Below are 22,011 nucleotides of genomic sequence, written 5' to 3'. Positions count from 1 at the left end.
ACAACAATTATCACAAACAAACGAAAAATACTATAGTGTGCTATAGTATTCGATGTGATTTTTTTACCACCATTTTAGTATTCGATGTGATTTTTTTTACCACCAATTTATGGATCTAAACACAGCCCAGGTTGGCGCGAGCGCGCGACAAACTAATGAGTAGGAGTAGGTGATTGGCTGCGGAATGACCATCAAGCCCTCACCGCCCGCTGCTGCCTGCAACCCGGCCCTGTTTGGTTTAGGGAGTAGCATGAGTAGCACAAACAAACTAATGAGTAGGAGTAGGTGATTGGCTGCGGAATGACCATCAAGCCCTCACCGCACAAACAAACTAATGAGTAGGAGTAGGTGATTGGCTGCGGAATGACCATCAAGCCCTCACCGCCCGCTGCTGCCTGCAACCCGGCCCTGTTTGGTTTAGGGAGTAGCATGAGTAGCACAAATTTTAACTAATAATTTGAGTACTAAATAAAGACAGTTTATAAAATTAATTTCACAATCCTTGCGTTACTTCGTGAGATGAATCTAATGAGACCTTTGACCGAACGATTAGAGGATAGTTATTGTAGCATCACTGTAGCCAATCATCGATTAATTACCGTTATTAGATTCGTCACGAAAAGTTACACCCATCCCTAAAAAGATTTTGCAAATAGATTTCATTTAGTACTCCATGTATGCGAGATTCTTTTTTTCTTCGAGGAACATGCTAGCACAATCCAAACACGGCCCCTGTTTGGTTTGTGGAGTAGCACAAGTAGCACAAACTTTGACCAATAATTAGTGGTACTAAATAAAAGCAGTTTATAAAACTAACTTCACACCCCTGCGCTACTTCGCGAGACGAATTTAATGAGGCATTTGACCGCACGATTAGAGGTTAGGTACTGTAGCATTACTGTAGCCAATCATCGATTAATTATTATTATTAGATTTGTCGTGAAAAATAACACCTATCCATGAAAAAGTTTTACAAATAAATTTCATTTAGCACTCTATTCATGAAAAAGTTTTACAAATAAATTTCATTTAGCACTCCATGCATGCGTGTAAGATTCCTTTTATCGCGAGTAGCATGAATGAAACCAAACGGGGCGTTATCCCTGCACTAGCAGACCAGACTCCCCTCCGCCATTAATGGACCACGAGACCGGAGACCCCACGCAACAGCAGAGCCGGCAGCCTCCTGCCCGCCCGCCCTTCGCCCAACTGCATTGACACCCTCTTCAATTGCCGTCGTCCCCATCCCTCACGGTCACGCATCGTGCCGCACCAACTTGCCACGGGCGCTTCTCACCGCGAACTCCCAGATTAAACCGCGCACGGACGAACGAACGCACAGTGCTGCGCCACGCGAGCGCGATCCGTGTCCATTGCTGCCACCGCAACTGCTCGCCCACTGGCGGTGGTACAAAGCGGCGCCGCCTCCCTCGGGTCGGGGCTCCGGCACCTGCAGCCAAGCTACTGAGCTCCACGTACGCACGCCGCGGAGCCTCCACCGCCATGCCTGCCGGCGGCGCGTCCTACCTGGCGGCCATGCGCCGCGGCCGCAGCTTCGCCTACCACAAGCTCAAGAAGCTCCCTCGCGCCCCTTCCCCCGCCGCCGCCACCCTCGAGCAGCAAGACCACCTGGACGATCACCACCACCAGCAGCCGCCCGCTGCGGCCATCCAGGAATCCTACCAGTCCTACTACCGCGCGCTGGGCGCGGCGGTGGCCAGGGGTCGGAGGAGGCAGCAGTGGCAGCGGAGGGCGAGGCGGCCGCGCCTGAGGATCTCGGGTCTGGCGCGGGCGCTGCGGCGGAGGGCGGCGGCCGTCGGGGGCAGGGTGCGGGCGTCGGTGGCCAAGGTGGCGCGGCGGCTCAGGGAGGGCCGGCCCTACATCGGGGAGCTCTTCGCCGGGAACTACATGTTCATGCAGGTGGCGCCGTCGCCGACCATGGTGCCCGGGATCGACGACAAGGGCGGGTACGCGCCCTTCACGGACTTCTACTACGGCAAGGTCGCCAAGGGCATCAAGCCGCCGGCGCCGGCGGCCGGAGCGTTGCAGCTGCAGGTGCACCATGCAGCTGCTGCAGGGGTGCTGTACAAGGTGTAGCTGCTCCGACTGGTACGGTGCTCTGGTCGATCGTGCATCAGTTCTTCGTTCGATGCTTCGCTTTGTGCTATGTTCGTGCTGTCAAAAAAAAGTATGGGTAAATAATAAAAGTTGCCAGTTTGGATTTCTCTCTCTCTCTCTCTCTTCTTGGCACTCGTGGTTCATCGTACTATGTTCGTGATGAAATAGTAGCAGCATCGTGGCTCCGGCCTACTTGTGCATGTGGTCCACTAGTGAGTATTGTACTGAAGGAGTAGGCCAATCAACGGAAGGAGCGAATTTCAACCACACGCTGGGCGCAGCGTGCAGCATCAGCAGCAATCGAGTGCTGTAGCCAGGAATTTATTTTTTTTCCATTATTAGGGGTGGCCCTTCATCCGGCTGCCGGCCGACGAGGTCCTCCAGTTCACCTGCCACAGCAAGCACGCGAGGGATGGAGGCAGATAGCGGCTGGCGTGCCTGGTTCACCAACTCAAACAAACCGTGCCCCACAGCAATCGGCGTCGAGTGTCGGTGTCAGCGAGTAATGACGGGTGGTTAGCGGGCAGAAAGACAGTGATCCTCACCTGCTTCGCGATAACTCATTCATGTCCTCCATGTTGCTGCTTCTCTCTCTCTCTCTCTCGTTGTTGAAACTTGAAAGGGAAGTCTGTACAAGGCCGTGGCAAACTGCAGCGTTGTACCGTTGTACTCTATATTACTCTGGCTGCAGCGTTCCGACCGCATTTTTTTTCTATAGCGTGTATTACACCATTCTGTTCAGCCATCAGAAACAACTGATGACCCACGATCATGGATAGATCTCTCACAATGTACATGGGCACATGATCGCAGGAAATGACGGGAATAATAACAGCGAATTAGCCATTTTGTTAGTTGGAAAAGGTAACAATTGAATGAATTGGCAGTCTTGTGTACAAGTGATCTGATGGTACAAATGCTACCGACTATGCTGCAATGAATTACATTACACAACTTGGCGATCTTTCAAGAATGTGAACTGAACAAAGAACGATACAATGGGCTCCCCGAGTCTGATGGGCTGACTGGCTGGTTGGGAGGGAGCTGACGAAGGAAACAATGTGGTAAACGATCAATTATCTGACAAATATGTACCGAGAACCTGATCGTGTCGTATGGTCACAACTGCTGCTGCTTTTGTCAATAGGGCTTACTATGCTTGTTGTTTTCTCTCTTGAGTTGTACTTTGAGTTTCTTACCGCCTAATTGGAACCCGTTCATCATACTGATGGCTGCCTGTGCAGAAGCTGGAGAATCGTAGCTCACAAAACCTGCACCAGGTGATATAAATCGATTAGCACAGTTAGCAAGGCTGTGCACTGGAAGATAGAGCGCATTGAAGTTTTTACCGAAGCATTTGCTGACACCCGTTGCTTTGTCTACAAACACCTTAGCACTTAGTACTCTACCAAAACTCTGAAATGCATTGGAAAGTTCTTGGTCACCATAGTCTTGTGGGATATGATAAATAAATAGATTGGCTCCAGGAGGACCTGTAACATGGTAATTGGACAACGCAATAAATGTCACAATATCAGTTATAACAATGGTACTATGGTAGACAGAATAATTTGTTCAATAATGTGCTACGGATTTTGATAGTACAGCCTATAATCAGATCTACCAATCATTGTGCAGTATCTGTGTTAGAAATGCCAAAGGATGCTAGCCCAGTTGGTTAGTCACTCCGGCGGCACCCCTCAAGTCCTGAGTTCGACTCCCCGTGGGAGCGAATTTCAGGCTGAGGGTAAAAAAATCCCCTCGCTGGCCCCGTGTGCCAAAGCACTGGTTGTGAGACGACCCAGGTCGGCCTGAGGACCCTTACATGGCCCAGGCAGGTAGTTCCCAGGGGTTACGTCTCCCAGTGTCAGGGCGGGGCCAGGGTTCGGGGATTTTCTCGGTCGGGGAAGCCGATGCTTCTTCTTAAGCTAATACCGGTGGGGCGGTCTTTCCCCACCCGGCCGAGTTTTTTTTGTATCTGTGTTAGAAATAAAGCAAGTCTTCTGATAGCCCTATGTACTGTTGTTCGCTTTTGAGAAACAAAAGGAGGAAAATGTTTGCGATGAACATGACATTTTGGGAGACTTAATATTGGGAGATAAAAAATGCATGCTAATGACAGCAGCAAACTATCTGCCTTGCCCAATACAGACATACAGAGTATTGAATGTGGCTAACCTTCGATCTGCCCACCAGTATTGCTTCTGGGACTAGTAGATATGGCAGAAGTGGCATTCGAATGTGGAACTTTAATCGAATTGTGAGAATTTCCAAAAGGACGATTGCTCATGAGATCACCAGGATATGATCCAGGATACTGCATACCAGGGATAGGAGGATAAGGGCTGCCTAACTGCATTGCATTAAATGACCTTTGAACTGAACTGGGGGACAGTTCAGGGTTGACTCCTCTTATTGAGTTTCCTTGATTAACAGGTTGAACCATGTTTTGGAAGGGACCTTGATTTTGCATAGGTGACAGAGGGTACTGCATAAGTCCATAGGTGCCCGGTGGCTGCACAGAAGTTCTAAATCAGTACACAATAAATTTCAAGTGGACTATTTAAGGCACAAAATTCAGTAATTTTAAGCTATACAAACAACACTTGGGTTAAAGTATTGACAGCATATCAAGGAAGAAAGATTAGAAATTTCAGCACTTTGAACTAAGACCATCTTTTTTGTTTTGTTTGCAACAGTATGTAAGAACAAGCAGGAAACATCCAAATGGTGACAGATAGATGTTTAAATTACATTTTCAATGTGAAGAGAGCAAGTCAATAAAAAAATCTGCAACAATGATTGATGGAAAAGTTTTGTAAAGAAAATAACTAGAAAAAATAAATTGGTGTATAGTATTAAAATTTTCTATTATAAAGCAAAACAGTATAGAAGGCAAGTCACCTGATAACCAAATCCATTATATTGAGGCATATATCCCATCTGTAAAGTTCCAAACAGTGAAGATTGCTGCATAGGACTTGCATTGGGCATATTAGATAACTGTAGTTGAGCTTTTTGTGCTTTCCTAGCCTGTCTTTCCTTCTCTGTATCAGCCCATTTGACAACCAATGGCACACTAGAACCCTACAAATGTACCAGAACTTGTTAGAATACATCTACCGAAAAGGGGGTTCGGAAGGAATCCTTAAAAAAGAACATATTTCAAACTCAAGGTGTCAAATTAGCAATCCAAAAATGCAGTAACAAAATAATCTCTCTAAATTTCACAATTTATTTACAAACTGAAAATAACTAAACTACCATAAAATTTTGGGCTCACCGCATTGCCACCTATTCATCATTTAGGTAAACAATTTTTAACATATTTCCTTTGTCTCCGTATATTTTGACGGGCAAAAATCATTTCATGAGTACACTTGTATTGTGCCCACATCACAAGCTAAGTCAGCACCATGTGGAAGTCATAATTTAAGTCATGTAGGATTCACTAGGCAAAGTAAGGACAAGTTTAGTGAACCCAAGGGTGAGGCTGAATAGATTTGCATTCTTAATGATCAAACTAAATCAAATATTTGCAGAAGATCTGGCCAGAAATTGAATAGCTGCAAAATCCGGAATGCCATAATAGTATATATTTGACAATTCCACAGTAAATGCAAAGTATTACTTCAAACAGTTGGATAATAAATAGAAGAACATAATTCAAGTTACGAGCTTTGATGACATGTCCCCACATGAATCACAGTAATAAAAAAAACATGCAAAACTTCCATGAATTTCCTATCTCATTTGGTCAAACCTCTATTTTTAATTACCGTTACTTGTTACTGTTGGATGATAATTAGAGTACATAATTCAGTCAAAACTATGAGCTATATGCTATGCTCCACTGTGCATCACAGTGATATAAAATATGTGTAACAATTGCTTTCGTGTCCTAACTCATTTTTTCAAACCTCTATTTTGTGCTTCCCGTTTAGAGCCTCAATGGCTGCCAATGCTTGCTCTTTTGTCTCATATTTAAGGAAGGCGCAGCCAGCTGGAAGGGGAAAAAAGCAAAGTTAATTGAAAATATACAGTTGAGATGACAAAGTGTCTAAACCAAGCGATGCTTATAACTCTATTGATAAGGAAAGCAACTTCTCCACAGGGCATTACCTTTGCTTGTTTGTTGTGAACCTCTTAAAATTTGTAAATCCTTGATATTTCCATGTTTGGAAAACAGATCAGTCAACTCAGTATCCGTAACATTTTTTGGAAGCATTCCAATGAAAAGCTTATGTTCTGGAAGTAATGACAAGTATAGATATGACTATATGAGTTCACTGTTCAAACATCGGTAAAATACAGGCAACAATGTCCTGAGCAAGATGCCCATACAAAATTACTGGCAAAGAGAAAGTTGTATGTAAAGAGCAATCATACCCAGCCTCTCCAACTCTCCATCAGCATACTTTACTTGCAAAGGACTTGATGCCTAAGTTAAAGAGAGAAACATAGAAGAGCGTCATCATAGTGTCAAAGAAAGTAGAGACGATTTACGAGATCTGTATTTGATGAGTGCCATAGAAAAGTGTCACACTACCCAAACAAGGCATCACAAGAGTAGCTATATTAATAAGACAACAGTAGTAATGGGGAAGTGTCTCAGTGGCTCCACAAAGTCAGTGTTTACCAACTACCAAGCATTTCAAATTTTGCCCAACATTAGGATGGGGATCTCTAACCACCAATACTTAATAGCATGTTTTCTATCGCCATCCTTATTTGGTGAACTTTTGCCTCTGCTAGTCTCATGAAATGATGCAATGTTACTTTGTACATTTTAACAAAAAAACCAAATCAGCAGAAGTGGGATTAGATACGTAGTCATTTTCTTGATGCTATTCAGTGGGGGAAGACAGCTAAGATACCCATATCAGCAGGAGTGTTAATGCATTTTCATTACATTTTAAATCTAGTCCGCAAGCTTTACTCATACCCAGCTGTTTCATCTATCTATAAACTTTAGTCATGTTTGATGGGACAGAGGCCACAATAGACCACACCAAGAGTCAGGTTGGCTATAAGTCCATTGTTTGGTTTGGCCATCAGTTAGGTGCACCACTAACCTTGAGCTACAAAAAGTTCATTTACCACACAAGATGGATGCAAAAGTGTTATAGCCAACTGGTGGTCTAACTTCTATTAGGTGTCCCACGTCAGAGACAAGCCTAGGCCATTATATGGTTACTGGCCAGAAGTCAGTTGTCATAGAAACTAGTTTCCCATAAAAACCATACTTCCTCATGAGCAATTCAACAGGTACGGATTCTTGACTGCAACCCCATAATCTTAGGACGTAAGGACGTACCCAGTGCCGTAGGCTCCCGCACTGTGCGGGGTCTAGGGGAGGTTATTAGCGGGAGGTCTTTCCCACACACCGTGCAATGTGTAGAGGCCACCACTCGAACCTGTGACCTCTCGGTTCATAGGCGGCAAGCACTACCACTTGCACCAGGCCGCCCTTTTAACCCCATAATCTTGTTAAATACAAATTTTGTTAATCGTCCCAAATGCTTGACTAGCTTCTGTTGAAAGATGCTACACAAGATCATACTTTGAGGAGGACAGAAATCAGAACTTCCTCCTGAGCTTGTGTCTATTGATCGATATACAAATTGCCAACAATTTGAAAATTACACCCCACATAGGTATATTCTACATCAACATGCTCACTATCTGATTACACCTGAAAGGAAATCTCTAGAATTCCTCCTGTCCTACATAAGAGCAATTGATTCCTTTGGTAATGCTGGAAGTTATAGACATTTATGTTTCTCGAAAGGAGGCTGAACCGGCTAACTTTGATAAATACCATAATAGCATCCTGCAAATGACCAGGCACTGATCTTACAGAATGGCAGTATGGCACGATAAGATGTACTTCACATATAGAACACAGAATCACATTCGTAATATAGTGGCTATCCACTTATCCTACTCAGAGTAGCAAACAAAAGATTTAGCCAACCTAAAGACTAATAAAGGGTTGTTGTATTGTTTTGTCTACTTGCTCTTAAAAGCACTATTGTGTATCTGCATTAGAAGAACAGGTTCCAACCAAAGAATGGCATAGCAAGACCAACTTTAGAGAAAGAACTCACTGAAGGGAGGTTAAAGAACATATTCTTTCTTATCCAATGTGCAAGAAGGAAAAAAAAACGATTGCCACTGGGATTAACACTATTCAGACATATCCTTGAAATCAGCCATAAAGCAGTCCTGGAAAAGGCAAAACTGCTGAAATAATGCACAAAATATAGAAACAAGACTAGAATGGATTCACATCCTGCAATCATTTGTGCATTCCCCTTGAGGCGTTGACAAATGGTTAATCTATAAAATTTGTGTGAACCCAGAAATGTTACACAAAGCCACTTCTAAATTTTCGAACACCCACCAAAGTCACAGTCACTAGATTAAATTTCCCCAGTGTCCCACCAAAGATTCATTTTATCCCACTGAGCACCTAAAGGCATACATTAACTGACAATGTGGCCCCTGCCATCCAGATTATAGTATATTCATAATTTGCGATCACCAGATAGAGCTTAAAGTGCTACAGTAGATTCAGTTCCTGAAAATGACACCTAGGCAGATGCAAGGAGAGACATGCTAACAGAGCACGATTAGAATGCTCACGTACCCCAGGGAGCGTGCGCTTGTTGTGGTAGGCATTCACCGCCTTGTCAGCTTCTTCCCTTGTGGGGCATATGAGGAAGCAGCAGCCTGCATTATGTTCAAAGCATGTAAAACTGATGTCAAATCAACAAGCAGATGGACACAATGAAGCAAACACTGTCAGGTTGGAGCTGCACAGAGGCGAATGTAGTAGTAGCACTAGAAGCGGAAAACTGGCTTGTCAATGTGCGACGTAACAAACAGCTTTCAGGGGGGAACAAGGAAATGTTTCTAATTTTGCAGAAATGGACATCCCAACCAAACATCCACATCTGAACCAGAAATACTTGAGTTTTCCTGAAGCCAAGCCAAGCCAAGCAGCTAAGAATAGCAAAAATTCCACGCAAATATAGCACATTTAAGCCTGCATTGCTCCAAAACAAGCTCAAGCCATACCAGACACGCATTTTTTTTTGGCAAAAATCCCAAATGAAAATATGGAGCCAGCAAAATGTGAATTTAAAAAACAGAAACGCGTAATTTTAGCTCAGGCATTGGAGCGCACACACCAAGGAACACAATTCAAACCTAACAAACTCAAATTCGTGCTGACACACCCCCAACCAGAGAATTCGACGCGAGATCTCCCTCCAGCATTGGAACAAATCGAACCCCACTAGTAAAAAACCAAGTCAAAACGCTGGAAATTCGAACCGCAAAGCTCAGATTGCTCCGAGGGCATTGCCCCAAAACGCGACCAAGCAAAAACACCTCGAGAGAGCACGAGAGCTCTTCGCAGCGCGGCATTACGCTAAATCGAGCCGTAGCAAGCGCCCCGGAGCGCGAGCGAGGGTGGCGAGCCCAGATCCGGGCTCACGGATCCGCACCTCGGGAGACCTTGGTGACCTTGTCCTTGATGACGGTGACCTCGTCGACGGCGGCCACCTCCCGGAACATGGCGAGCAGCTCGGCCTCCGTCATGTGCTTGGGCACCTGCCCCACGAAGAGCTTCACGCTCCCCTCCTCGCCGCCGCCGCCTCCCTTCCCTGCTGCTCCTCCTCCGTCCGCGGGCGCCGCAGCTGACGCCATAGCGGGCGGCGCGGCCTTGTCGCCGTCCTCCGCCATTGCGCGCTCGGCCTGCTAGGGTTTCCGCCGGAGACTTGGTCGCCGCCGCTGTGGGCGAGTTGGCTCTCGCCTCCGCCTCGTCGCTGCGGTTGCTGGAATTATTTTTGGGTTTAGGTGGTGGAGGGCAGGCGATGGAGTTGGAGTTGGCGTCCGTGGCGGAGCAATTAATAAATTGCTAATGGATATGCATGCCGCAGTTGGAGTTGGAGGCTCCCCCGCTCCCTACTTGTTGCAATGGTGACCTGAGAAGCCTCTCTCTCTCTTTCTCTCAAGCAGAGAGGGAGGAGGTGGTTTTTTTTTTTGTGTGTTTTTAGAGAGAGAGAGAAAAAAGAGAGCTAGTAGCTAGCTTGAGAAGACAATGGAGGTTGTCCTTGTGATCTTGCTTTGCTGCAACGGTTTCAAGCAGGTGTGTGTTTGTTTTTTTTGTTGTTCTTTAATTCCTTTCCGAAGGGAAAAAAATGGTTTCTTCATCTTCTGTAGTGCAACTGTGCACAGGCTTGTATTTTATGCTCATGTGTCGTGCTCAAACTCTGCAGTTACTATTTCAGCGGTTAAGTTCATTTAATTCAATTCAAATGGTGTGGGTAAAAACGTGCGACGGGTCAACCTTTATCGTGCCGGGTTTTTTTTTTACTGTGAGCGGGCGGGAGCAGTGGTGATTGGTGCAGACTAGTAGGGTTGACTGGAACAGGGTAGTGGAGGTCATGTCAACTCGTGGACCACTTGAAGATTCAAACATAGCATGATTTATTTTTGGAAAAAATGGAGGATTGTAAAGCCACTAGTGAAACGAAAATATTACCACCAATAGGCTCAAGCTGACTCCTCATCATGATTGATTGAAATCAAAGGGAGAAAAAAATATTCGAGCTGATCTGGTCAAAAATGGATTTTTTTTCTTTTCCAGGCAGGATGAGGAAGAAGATACCCAAAACTGATAACCAATCATGTGGATTTTCTCGAGGCATATCTATCATGGAGAATTCTCATCGACGTTTTCAGTAGTGCATGACACGGGCCTGTCCAGTTATTTCAAAATTCAGGCTACTAAAAGAATCATTATCCTTTCCTGAACTTACCTATCAATTGTGGTGTCAAAACTTGGGTTCCACCGTGCCCTTGGCAGATGGTAACAAAAGAAGGCCCTGGACCCGAGGAGTGGTGGACAAGGACATGAAGGCAGCAAGAGACACCCTCACACCCATGACGATCGGAACCCTCGCTGTCAATCCTCCCACAACAGAGCTGGCATGTCTGCTCCTCCAACTCAAAGCCATCTGAACTTTTGCTTGGCCCAGGAACACATGAGATCAGGTGTTTGGCATTCACACACCTGAATGAAACGTGAAATTACTGCAGGGTTCAGGGGGGATATATCATGGGGGCCTGATTCACATGCTAATCTTCAGAAACGACAGCCATGTGTGGGTGTATGATTAGAGAGAAGTGGATGCTGGTAACTTATTAAACTTTATCAGAGAAGTCGAGGAGAAAAGGGGAAGAACAAACGTTAGGGTAGGGGCAAGAAGCACTAGACCCTGAATGGCTCGATGTGCTTTTGATGATGCTATCCTCGTCTAGTCAGTGTAATAGTACGGCGAAGATGTGTCCGAATGATTTGGGGCACTGCTGCAGGGTGCAGATCCAAAGCTCCAACTGGAGGATGCTCCTTCTTTCATGATACTTAGCTAGTGAAGGCCGGTCTTTATCAAAGCTACTGGATTGATAGATGGATGCTTGGGCCGTGATATATATCTTAGGGCAGTTTCAAAAGGAAAAACGACCGATTATCGATGGACGATGACGATTTGATTGAATTGTTGTAGAATATTGAATTGTTGTAGAATAGTTGGCAGTAACTTGGTGTTGGTTCATAGATTCGTAACACACACCACTCTGCATGTCCATGAGGCTGATGCTATCAATCCTTTTGGTAGGATTCAATTGACAGGTTTTAGAAGTACTTTATCCATTCTTTTTAGCAAGCGAATTAGTAGGTTATGAAAAGCCAAACTCTGCAGCTGTTTACCAAAAAATAGTCAATTACAAAATATCCATGGCAGTTGCTGATATAGTGTAAGATAAACTGATGATCAAAATATCCTAGCTATCTATGCGCATGTTTTTTTTCTTTTCTCTATTTTTTTTGTAAGAGAACTAAAGAGCTATGTGTACCCTGCATAGGTAGGTAAGGTACTGAAGGTGACTGGAGAATACCAAGCTGACAGCACGAAGCTTACCCAAAAAGGACTGCACAGGCCGACAGATCCCTTTCTATGAGAGAGGGGCAATTTGCTGCAGACTAGAATAGTAATTCTAGGCTGGCTTCCAGTGCGGCCACATGCTCTGTGTCCCCATGGCCTGTATAGCCTGGCCGAGTACGCAACACAACGGCCGCATATCCAGTTGCAATTGCAAGCTAGCGAGTCAACCTATAACCACCACCAATCTGCCAGTTCTTCCTGATAAACCCCTTGTCATGTCATGCCCACAGCTAAGCTAGCACAACCTGCTTCCTAATTGCACAATTGGGGCCAAATGCAGCCTGGCGTTGATTGCAAATTGTTGCCGTTTGTGTGTGAGATGATACTAAATTCTCTTCCGTTTTGTTTGACCCAAAGCATCTGACAGACTCCTTTTCTCAATTCAAGCTAACGGACCGGCTTTAGCCAAACAGGCAGGAAGTCTCCATCTGTCTGTCATCTGTGATGCTCTCACCTCATGGACGTGCCCAGACAAACCTCCCAATTTCCCATTTTGTAGTAATTCTTTTTCTACAAAAAATCACTCACATCACCAGGGGAAGAAAAAGAAATAGCAGGCACGCACCACAGAACCTCACAGCCCAGTGTCAACCTTACCGGCCCAGCCCACAATGGTAGCGAGTCTGATTGGTTGGCTTTCAGATTTTTTCCCGAACCAAAATCATGATATACCAATAAAGTTTGACTATCAATTGATTCACATTTAAAAACCGGCCAATTCAAAATTTGTGACCACAACTATGGCAAGTTACTATAAACTTGTTAAAACAGGCAGGAAGTCTCCATCTGTCATCTGTGATGCTCTCACCTCATGGACGTGCGCATGCAAACCTCCCAACTTGCATTTTGTAGTAATTCTTTTTCTGCAAAATTTCACTCACATCACCAGGGGAAGAAAAAGAAATAGCAGGCACATACACCACAGAACCTCATAGCCCAGTGTCAAGCTTACCAGCCCAGCACACAAGTATCTGCACCACTCAAGCTACACTGAGCAATGTAGTCATAATAAATTTCTTACCCACAATTTGACGATGCCTACAATTTGACATGCCTATTATTTAGCTTGCCATGATTTTAGCTTGGCAAAACTTGACATCCAACAAACCAGGCTCATAGGAACTCAAGGCAGTGTGAGAAAAAGATAAGAAGAAAAAAAGGAGCAGTGAAGCCAAGTTGATGCAACGGGGAGCATTGCCATGACGTCGACCTCCACCTCCAAGTCCAGCCATGAGAGAGATAGGGAGCTCAGTTCTTGACGAACTGGAGGCCGTTAGCCTGGGAGTAGCGCTCCATGAAGCGCATGAAGCGGTCCCAGTCCCTGGGCGTGCGCATGACGTACTTGGCCTCGATCCGCGCCGGCTTCCCGTTGACGAACTTGGCGCTGACGTCCACCGACTGCAGCACGCCCTCCTCGTCGATCATGTAGAACCCCGTGATGTCACCCAGCTCCGCCGACGAGTCGAACACCGACGGCTGCTCGAAGGTGAAGATGGCCACGCCGTTGGTGCCGTCCCGGGACTTGGTCAGCCGCACGTCAGGGATCGTCTGCTCGTCCGTGCCCTGGATGAACTGGATCGACGGCTTCGCCATCATCACCACCTGCACCAGCGACGACCGGGGTGTGCCGCACGGCCACGGCCGCGACGACCGCCGGCACTGCAGGGACACGCCGTTGAAGGACGACTGCAGGCTCTGCTGCTGGCTAGTGGCACCTGAAAATAGATAGGAACAGGGTCTGAAACGGCTCCATCATGAGAGTGGCAGTAACTTCGGAAGCAGAAATTGATCTTGAGACCCCGGCGTGCCAATGTTAAACATGGAAGTAGAGAGTACAGTCGTGTGTTAAGACAACGTAGCCAGAGAACTAAAATGGCCTCAGTGCACAACTGCACATATATAGCAAATAGTAATATAAACTGAAACAGAGTTACACATGCAACTGAATGACTAGTTTCAAAGGGGACTGTACCTGCAACGCACTTATGGGGTTGTGCCCGTGCCGAGACCGGCGAGCCAACGGCGAGAGCCTTCATCACTGTGGCCATCCTGCAGTGCAGCCTGGTGTGGCTCTTGAGCCAGCTGGCCGGGGAAGCTGGTGTCCAGAGGAAAGGAGAGGAGAGGGGAAAAGAAGGGAGAGCTGGGGGTTTGAGTGGTGCAGAGGGTGGAGAAAGTGAAAGGGGTGATTGGGTGGTGGTGTGTCCAAAGGACAGCCATCCATCATCCCCTCTGGATTCTGGTCCTCCCTTCTAACAACCGCTTCATGGCAACCTCTGAGGTTTCGAGTATTTGTACGTATGCCCTTGCCACTAGATGGGTCCCGCATGGCAGAGAGAATAACCCACCCTCCCTGCCTGACCTCCTCCTCTCCCACCCAAGAATCACAAAAGAAGGTTGTTCACTTTATCGTACCTGCTCCAGGTTCTCTCAAATGCGAGACAGGTATCTGACTCCAAGGCTCTGCTGCCTACTCTGTTTTTACAAGGAGAGTCTACCTTATGTTCATAAATCATAATGTTTAACTAGAACTTGGTTCACTGTTTAACCAACAATGCTATGACCACGGGGCTTCATCAGTCCTTTATCTTGCAAAATGCTCCTTACTTGGACAGCACCACTCCACATGTCTCTATACGCATAAAGGTTCGAAATAGTTACATAATATCCACTATTTTCAGGCTCCAAATTTAGCAAATGCCTCGCGATGGATTCACCCATCTTGAGTTCACTCTTGCTACTGCAAGCATTTAGCAGTGCACCCCAAACACCATGTGCTTGTTGGGATGGTAAACTCTCCACAAATCTGTGTGCTTCCTGCAGCCGACCAGCCCTCCCAAGCATGTCTACAATGCACACATGATGTTCTGGTGTTGGGATGATCCCAAATTTTTCTGACATAAGGTGGTAATACTTCCATCCTTCATCAATAAGCCCAGAGTGACTGCAAGCTGATAAAAGAGCAATAAAAGTGCTTCTCGTTGCTTTTGTTCCAGAATCAATCATCTTCCAGAAAAGTTCTATGGATCTCAATCCATGGCCATGGAAACCAAAGGCGGATATCATGGAGTTCCAGCCAGCAATTGATTTTTCAGCAGAAGCTTCAAATACTCTGACAGCAATATCCAGCCTTCCACACTTGCAATACATATCAACAAGTGATGCTGAAATAAAAACATCTTTTTGCAAACCAGACCTGACCACATGCCCATGTATGCTCTTTCCTTGTTGATAATCCCCAAGTTGTGTGCAGGCACATATAATACCGACTATGGATATTTCACTTGGTACACAGTCTTCCATCTTCCGAAAGAACTGCAATGCCCGCCATCCTTTGTTATTCTGCACGAAGCCAGAGATCATACAATTCCAGGAGCACAAATTTTTATCTCCCATGCTATAGAAAACTAACTCAGCACTTTTAGTATCTCCATAGCGCAAGTACATGGCTAACAATGCATTTTTCACCCTCAAGTTGGAAGCAAGCAATTGCTTCAAGATCATGCAGTGGATAGATTTCCCTAGTAACTGCAGATTAAGGTTTCCACATGCCGACAGGATGCCAACAAATGTAATACTGTCAGGATTTATAGGCAAAGAGGAATGCATGAACTGGAAGGCTTCCAATGCATCTTTGTAGAGTCCATTCTGTGTACAACCAACTATGATTGTATTCCATGAAACAATATCTGACACCGGTATTATTCTTTCTATCAGCAAAAAGGCAGCCAATGGGTCACCACAGCTTATATACATGTGTATCAACGCATTAACAACTGAAACTTCACTAGCAAATCCATACTTCAAGCTGAAAGAATGAAGTGATTTGCCAAAGCTAAGTTCTTCCGCACTAGAGCATGAAGGTATGATAGCTAGCATAGTGGTCATGCTACAGTGCAAGCCGCCCTCAGAAAGCAACCCTTTGAACATTGATTGTGCCTCTTCTCTCAGTGAATCATTTCTTGAGTAACCAGAAATCATTGTGTTCCACGATATCAAGTCTCTTCTTGGAATTGTCCTAAACAACAGGCTCGCAGTAGATGGCTCGTCGCATTTCAAATAGAAATCAAGTAAGCTGTTCCCTGCGGACGCCTCCTCATGAAGAAATCCTTTTCTGAGTATGTATCCATGAACTGCTTTTCCTTCAGAAACTAGGCCTTGACCACCACAGCCTGAAATTATGGTGACCAAAGTGACAACATCTGGCTGGTACTCCAATCTCATTTCCCACAAAGCAGTAAGGGCTTCGCTGACTCTGTCGCTCTCTACCAGTCCCTTGATCATAGCATTCCATGATACCAAATTCTTGTTCAAAGTGCTAGCAAATACCTTCACAGCAGCCTCTGACAGCCTAAACTCAGAATAGAATGTTGTCAGGGAATTAGCCACTGAGCAAGATGTAGTGTCCTCATAACCGAGTTTGACCGCAAAGCTATGAACTGACTCCCCAAAAGAGAAGAGATCATCCAGACGAGAGCAAGCTGAGAGGACAGAAGAGAGGCTCACCTCATCTGGCTGAAAGATGGAACGGGTCATTTCCTTGAAGTACCAAGCTGAAACCTCAGCAAGTCCGTTAAAAATGCTTCCACTTATCACAGAGTTCCATGAGGTGGTGTCCCTGCAGGGCATCCTCTGAAACACCACCTCTGAGGAGTAAAAATCGCCGCATTTTGCATACATGTCAACAAGGGCGTTCCACAGGCTCAGGTGATCAGCATCGAGGCACCTCTTCGCCGACATGCCATGAAGCGCCATCCCGTGCCCCAGGTTACCCGCGCGGGACGCCCCCGACAGCATGACGACCACCGTCGTCGAATCAAACACCCCGAGCTCGCAAGCCATCTGCCGGAAATGAGCCACGGCATCGTCGTACCGGCGACTCAGCGTCAAGGCGTTGATGGCCGCGTTCCACAGGATCACGTCGGGGGCGACGGCCTCGCCGAACAGCGCCTGCGGGGCGCCCGCGTCGCGCGCCCTGGCGTACGCCGTGAGCAGGGAGGTGCGCACGGGCGGGTCCAGCACGGCCCCCGACTTGACAGAGGCGCAGTGGAGGGACGCGATGACGTTTGCGTCACCGGTGGAGGAGGACGCGGCGAGGGCGCGCACGATGGCGCTGGCCCTCCTGCGCGGCGCTTCGTCGAGCAGGTGGTGTGCGTCGGCCGCGGGCGCATGGTGGGAAGATGCGCGAGCGGCGAGGACGACCGGAGGTCTGAGAGCCGACGAGATCGGGAGAAAGTTGCCGGCCAGTAGGCTCGGAGTTTGGCGTCGCATCCACTGCGGCAGTGCGTCGATTTTCCGGTGGTAGGCCGGCGGTTGCAGCTCTGCTCCGGCGGCATGGGAGGCTTGTGATCCTTCAGAATGCGGACGAAGGAAAGGGGTGGCGGGCCCTCGTGGAGCCCACTACTGACCACGCTTTTTGTTTTGTTTTGCGGTACAGCCCGCATGTGGAGGAGTCCAACTGGTGGGGTGGGCCGTGGCCCGTGGGCGGCACATCAATAGGCTATTGCATGGGCCTCTGTTATGAGCCCCAAGTTAGTCACATCCCGAAATTTTTCCAAAAAAAAAATCACATCCCGAAATAATGATAGTTTGGATTTGGCGAACCCCAACCACATCCCAGGATACATTTTGAATTAAAATCGCTAAACATGCTGAAGTGCAGACCAAATTTCAAATACTAGTACGGAGCCAGTTCTCTGATCCAGATGAAAAATATAGTATACGGGGAATTGTGCTACTATTTGAGGTCACCATACTAGTGGTAAGACTGACTCCAACAACAGCATGCATTTTTTGAAGTCAAATTGCGGTTTGCCTTGCGTGTACAGTGATTTGCGTTTGGTTCCCATTCCACTGGCTCCAATAGCCAACAAGCAATCGCATTTCTCGCTTCCGCTCCCCCATCTCCTCTGCGCCTCGCGCTCGCGCCGCCTCCTCCGGGCACGGCCAGCGGCGAGCGGCGGTGCGGCGGCCTGCTCCCTCTGCCAGCAACTCGGAGCAGCACCCGGGGTCCGGGCTCCACAAGCACTAGCGTGGCGGCCGGAGTGTAACATCCCGAAAAATTTACTAAGATAAATCACGCGCTAAAAATAATTTTCAAAATTTCCTTTTCATCGTTGAGCTCCAATCATTCCTAAACCTCTTTTTTCGACCGAGCCCCTAATCCTTTGAATTCCTTCCCGGAAATTTTCGCCGTCCCGACACCCGAATTCAATCGCCGTCCTATCCCTTTCTTTCCCTCGTTCCGTGCAACGCGCTGCGCGTCGCGCGACCGGCGTGCGTGCTCGTCCGGCCGCGGTCGCCGCCGTGAATCCCGCCGCGACTCTCTCTCTTTCCTTTTCTTTTTTCCTTTTTCCCTTTTCCTCCTTCTCTCTCCTCCCTCCCTCTCCTCACTGCCTCGCTCCCCGCGCGCGGCGTGAGCCGCCGTGAATCCCGCCGCGACTCTCTCTCTTTCCTTTTCTTTTTTCCTTTTTTCCCTTTTCCTCCTTCTCTCTCCTCCCTCCCTCTCCTCACTGCCTCGCTCCCCGCACGCTGCTCTGCTCACGCCTGTGCCCCTGCCCGCGCGCCGCACGCGCGGCCCTGTGCGCGCAGCACGCGTCCCACGCGGCCCCGGCCATCACCGTGCCGCCCGTCGATCCGAACAGCACCGCCGCTTGTGCCGCCTCTACGCGGGAGCGTGAGCCGAGCTCGACGTCGGCCACAGCAACCGGCCACGTGCGCGCCCCGCCCCTAGACGCCGTCCTCGATGCGCACGCCGCTCCGCGACGCGCACAAGCGGCCGAACACCATTAATGGCGCCCCGCCGAGCTCGCCGGCCACCACCACCGCCGCGCCCCTCCTCCACTGCCTTACCTCGCCTATAAATAGGGCCTCCGCGCCGCTCCCCAGCACCACAACCACTGCCGCCGCCCCTAGCTCCCTCCCCGGCCTTGCATCGCCGCCGCCGCAAGCACCTGTGCCGGCCGCCGCCCGCCCCCGTGGGCGTGCCTCCTCACGCCACCCCAGCCCCGAGTAAGTAGGGGAATCAAATCCCCTCGACGCCCTCGTGCTTTTGCCCCCCTCCATGGTCGCCGCCTTGCCCTGGCTCGCCGGCGCCAAGCGCCGCCGTGCGCCTCTCCCCTCCTCTGTTCTGTGTCGAGGGGAGGAAGAAGAAAGGCAAAATTGCCTTGAGTCCCCTCCCCTTTTTACTTTTTCCAAAATAACCCACCCACCTCTCTAGGTCCTTTTCCAAGAAAGCCCTTACTAATTCCCTTTCTAAAAATGAGACCTCCACTTTATAAAAATAATTCTAAATAAACCCCTGCCCATTTTCAGAGTAACCCAACGATTTTCCAAAATTCTAATCAAGCCCCTACCATCTCAAAAATAATTACAAAGAGGCCCTAAACCCCGGTTTAGCCCTAAACCTTCCATTAACCTGTCATTTCATGCGCCAAAAATCCTCCGTTTGCCCCGAAATTTTACCACACCATTTCTAATATAGTTTTGGCCGTGCCATTGGAATATCACCCAAAAATATTATTCCTATCTCCATATCTTAATTTTCTTTGATTCGAGCTCAACGATAAAACCTTTATTTCTTTTTCTTGATTGTGTGCTTGGTTGCGTGCGCTGTAGATCACGGTGTGAACGAGGGAGAACCCGTCGACGAGCAGTACCGCGAGCAAGTGAACGAGGACCAGTTCCGCGTCCCCGAACCCGAAGGACAGTATCTCGATTAGGACTTCCCAGAAGGCTTTGAGAACGGCTAGTTCAATCTCATCCTTTGATGCATATTTTATCCCAGTTTTATAAACACAACCTATTGGCCTGTTTTACAAAACTGCATATATTTTGACTGCTGAAAACATGGTTGGATAGCCACCCCTTGATTTGCTATAACCATTCCTTGACCACCTAGATTAATGGCTGAATGTGATTTGTTTGGACGTTAATCGCTGCTAGAACGCTTAGGACCTTAAACACGGTACAACTTGTTTTATAAAAGGAAAATGTGTGAGTGCGTGGGAAGAGAAAATGTGGAATTTTCGAAAGATGAGTTTAGACGGGATGGATGGCACTTCTGTGTGAATTGCCGAATGGTGTGCTCGTACCTGTGTGGTTGAGCAAGGTTGGGAGATATCCATCTCGTCACAATTAAGGACCGAGTTGGTGTGTCATCTTGCGCTAACTCCACTATCGTGCAAACCACTCGACCGTTGTATGGGCAACGGCTTAGCATAAAACCCACTAGTTAGTCTGATAGCCATCAGGAGAGCTGAGAGCAACGGGTGATCAAAGAGAAGGGATAAGCTCTATGTGACTTATGCCCCGGTTAAACCTCGGAGATAGGTCAATGGCCCCTTGGTGGATCCCGTGGTGGCTAGTCAGGTCTAGCTAAGGTGGGTAATGGCTTTGTTGGGATCTGCAACAACACTAAGGTGGTCGTGCTGTGGTACCCTGCTTGTGGGTAAAGTTGCATACCTCTGTAGAGTTAAAATCTATTCGAATAGCCGTGCCCACAGTACTGGGTGAGTTACGGTCTGGTCACACAACTAGTGTTTCTTCTGGGAATGGATGTGTTGGCGTGAGTTGTTTTGGGAAAGTGTCCGGCAGTTGTGCCGTGTGCTACGGCGGATGAGAAGCCCGGTAGTAAATTTAAAACTTGGAACCTGTGTGGATCAACTCTACGTGTACTCGGTACAAGATAATCGCTTTGGAAAACCCTTTTCTATCAAACAAACCCATGCATGAAAAATTAGCTTTCCGCAAACAAAACCTAGCCTCATCCTTGATCCATCCTGTGCATGTATTCTGTTTATACCCCCTTTGTAGGTGTGGTTGGACTTGCTGAGTACGTTTGTACTCACCCCCTTACTTAATTTTTTATAGAGGAAGATCCAGACTTGGTTCCCGAGGATGTTGAGTAGGGGTTCCGTTCTGCACCCAACCTTGCCTGTGGATAGGGTCACCAAGTTTCGTATGGCGCAAGACTCTGATGACCTCTTCGTGCTTTATGTTCTTGTCTGGGTTGTAGTTGTTGTCCTTGCGATAGTGGTGCTTCCCTGCCCACTTCCGCGTAGAGTTGTACAGTGATGTACCATCTGATGTAATAAATGTGTTATCAGCCTCCTGGGGCTGATATTTGTATCACATTTAAGTCTTCTCTTGTCAGGGGATGCTTCACGGAGCGACATGGACCACCCGGAGAAGGACGACGACGAGGAGGAGCCAGTGTTCGATTCCAGCCCGGAGGAGTAGCTAGCGCGCGGGAGAGGCGGCCCGGGCTGCTCCTCCCTCCGCCGGTGCTGCCCCGCGCCGCCGCAGGAGCTCCGCCCGCCCCCGGATCGACGCGCCGCCGCCGCCACCCCGCCTCTGCTCCTCCGTCGGCCTGGAGAGGAGCCGCCGGCCAGCGCGGGAGAGGCGGCCCGGGCTGCTCCTCCCTCCACCGGCGTGGAGGCTGGGTACGCCGCGCCGCTTCGGCCGCTCCCCGCCCGGTGTACCGACGTCCGGCTCCCTTCAGGCCGCCGGTCCCCGCTCCAGCCGCTCCCCGCCCTCGCTCGGCGTTCGGCTCCGGCGCCGCCCAGCCAGGCCGCCACCGCCCGCGTCCCGGCGTCCGGCCCCCGCCCCGCGTCCGGCTCCCGCCGGGCCAGGCTGCCACCGATGGCGGCGCTTCTCGTCTCCGATGGCCCCGCATCGCGCCGCCTGGGTACGGCCATGCGTGAGCTCTGCGGCACAGGAAAATGCGTCGGAGGAGAGAGGCGTCTCGTTTGCCTATGTTGTTGGAGACAGATGCTTGCGCTACAGTAGCCGATTGGAGAGGCAAAAAGCATTTGCCTGCCCTTATTGGACTCAGTCTAACTAGTTTGTTCTGAGAGCAAGTATTATAGCTGGTTGTAAG

At 48.3% G+C, this 22,011-nt stretch overlaps 4 protein-coding genes across 4 annotated transcripts; 1 reads left to right on the top strand and 3 right to left on the bottom strand.

The window, feature by feature from the left end:
* Positions 1–1,242: 1,242 nt before the first annotated feature.
* LOC120677022 lies at positions 1,243–2,230 on the top strand. The gene has a single exon (XM_039958363.1). It carries the CDS (start codon positions 1,504–1,506, stop codon positions 2,095–2,097), a length of 594 nt encoding a protein of 197 aa, XP_039814297.1. The 5' UTR covers positions 1,243–1,503; the 3' UTR covers positions 2,098–2,230.
* A 705-nt stretch (positions 2,231–2,935) lies between these two features.
* LOC120677021 (RNA-binding protein BRN1-like) lies at positions 2,936–10,135 on the bottom strand. Its single transcript, XM_039958362.1, has 9 exons — positions 9,633–10,135; positions 8,771–8,853; positions 6,508–6,559; positions 6,241–6,366; positions 6,039–6,121; positions 5,023–5,205; positions 4,297–4,633; positions 3,468–3,611; positions 2,936–3,389 (listed from the first exon to the last, which is right to left on the bottom strand). The coding sequence occupies exons 1-9, from the start codon at positions 9,868–9,870 to the stop codon at positions 3,259–3,261; spliced, it is 1,377 nt and encodes a 458-aa protein (XP_039814296.1). The 5' UTR covers positions 9,871–10,135; the 3' UTR covers positions 2,936–3,258.
* Positions 10,136–12,978: 2,843 nt separating this feature from the next.
* Positions 12,979–14,387, bottom strand: LOC120677023 (photosystem II reaction center PSB28 protein, chloroplastic-like). Its single transcript, XM_039958365.1, has 2 exons — positions 14,107–14,387; positions 12,979–13,849 (listed from the first exon to the last, which is right to left on the bottom strand). Exons 1-2 carry the CDS (start codon positions 14,180–14,182, stop codon positions 13,383–13,385), a joined length of 543 nt encoding a protein of 180 aa, XP_039814299.1. The 5' UTR covers positions 14,183–14,387; the 3' UTR covers positions 12,979–13,382.
* Positions 14,388–14,536: 149 nt separating this feature from the next.
* On the bottom strand, positions 14,537–17,537 carry LOC120677020 (pentatricopeptide repeat-containing protein At4g19220, mitochondrial-like). The gene has a single exon (XM_039958361.1). The coding sequence runs from the start codon at positions 17,400–17,402 to the stop codon at positions 14,676–14,678; it is 2,727 nt and encodes a 908-aa protein (XP_039814295.1). The 5' UTR covers positions 17,403–17,537; the 3' UTR covers positions 14,537–14,675.
* Positions 17,538–22,011: the final 4,474 nt, after the last annotated feature.

This window comes from Panicum virgatum, chromosome 5N (genome assembly GCF_016808335.1).
Source record: "Panicum virgatum strain AP13 chromosome 5N, P.virgatum_v5, whole genome shotgun sequence".
In the NCBI taxonomy this organism is placed as follows: domain Eukaryota; kingdom Viridiplantae; phylum Streptophyta; class Magnoliopsida; order Poales; family Poaceae; genus Panicum; species Panicum virgatum.
The sequence above is the reverse complement of the archived record's forward strand: the minus strand, read 5'-3'. Positions and strand labels throughout refer to the sequence as shown.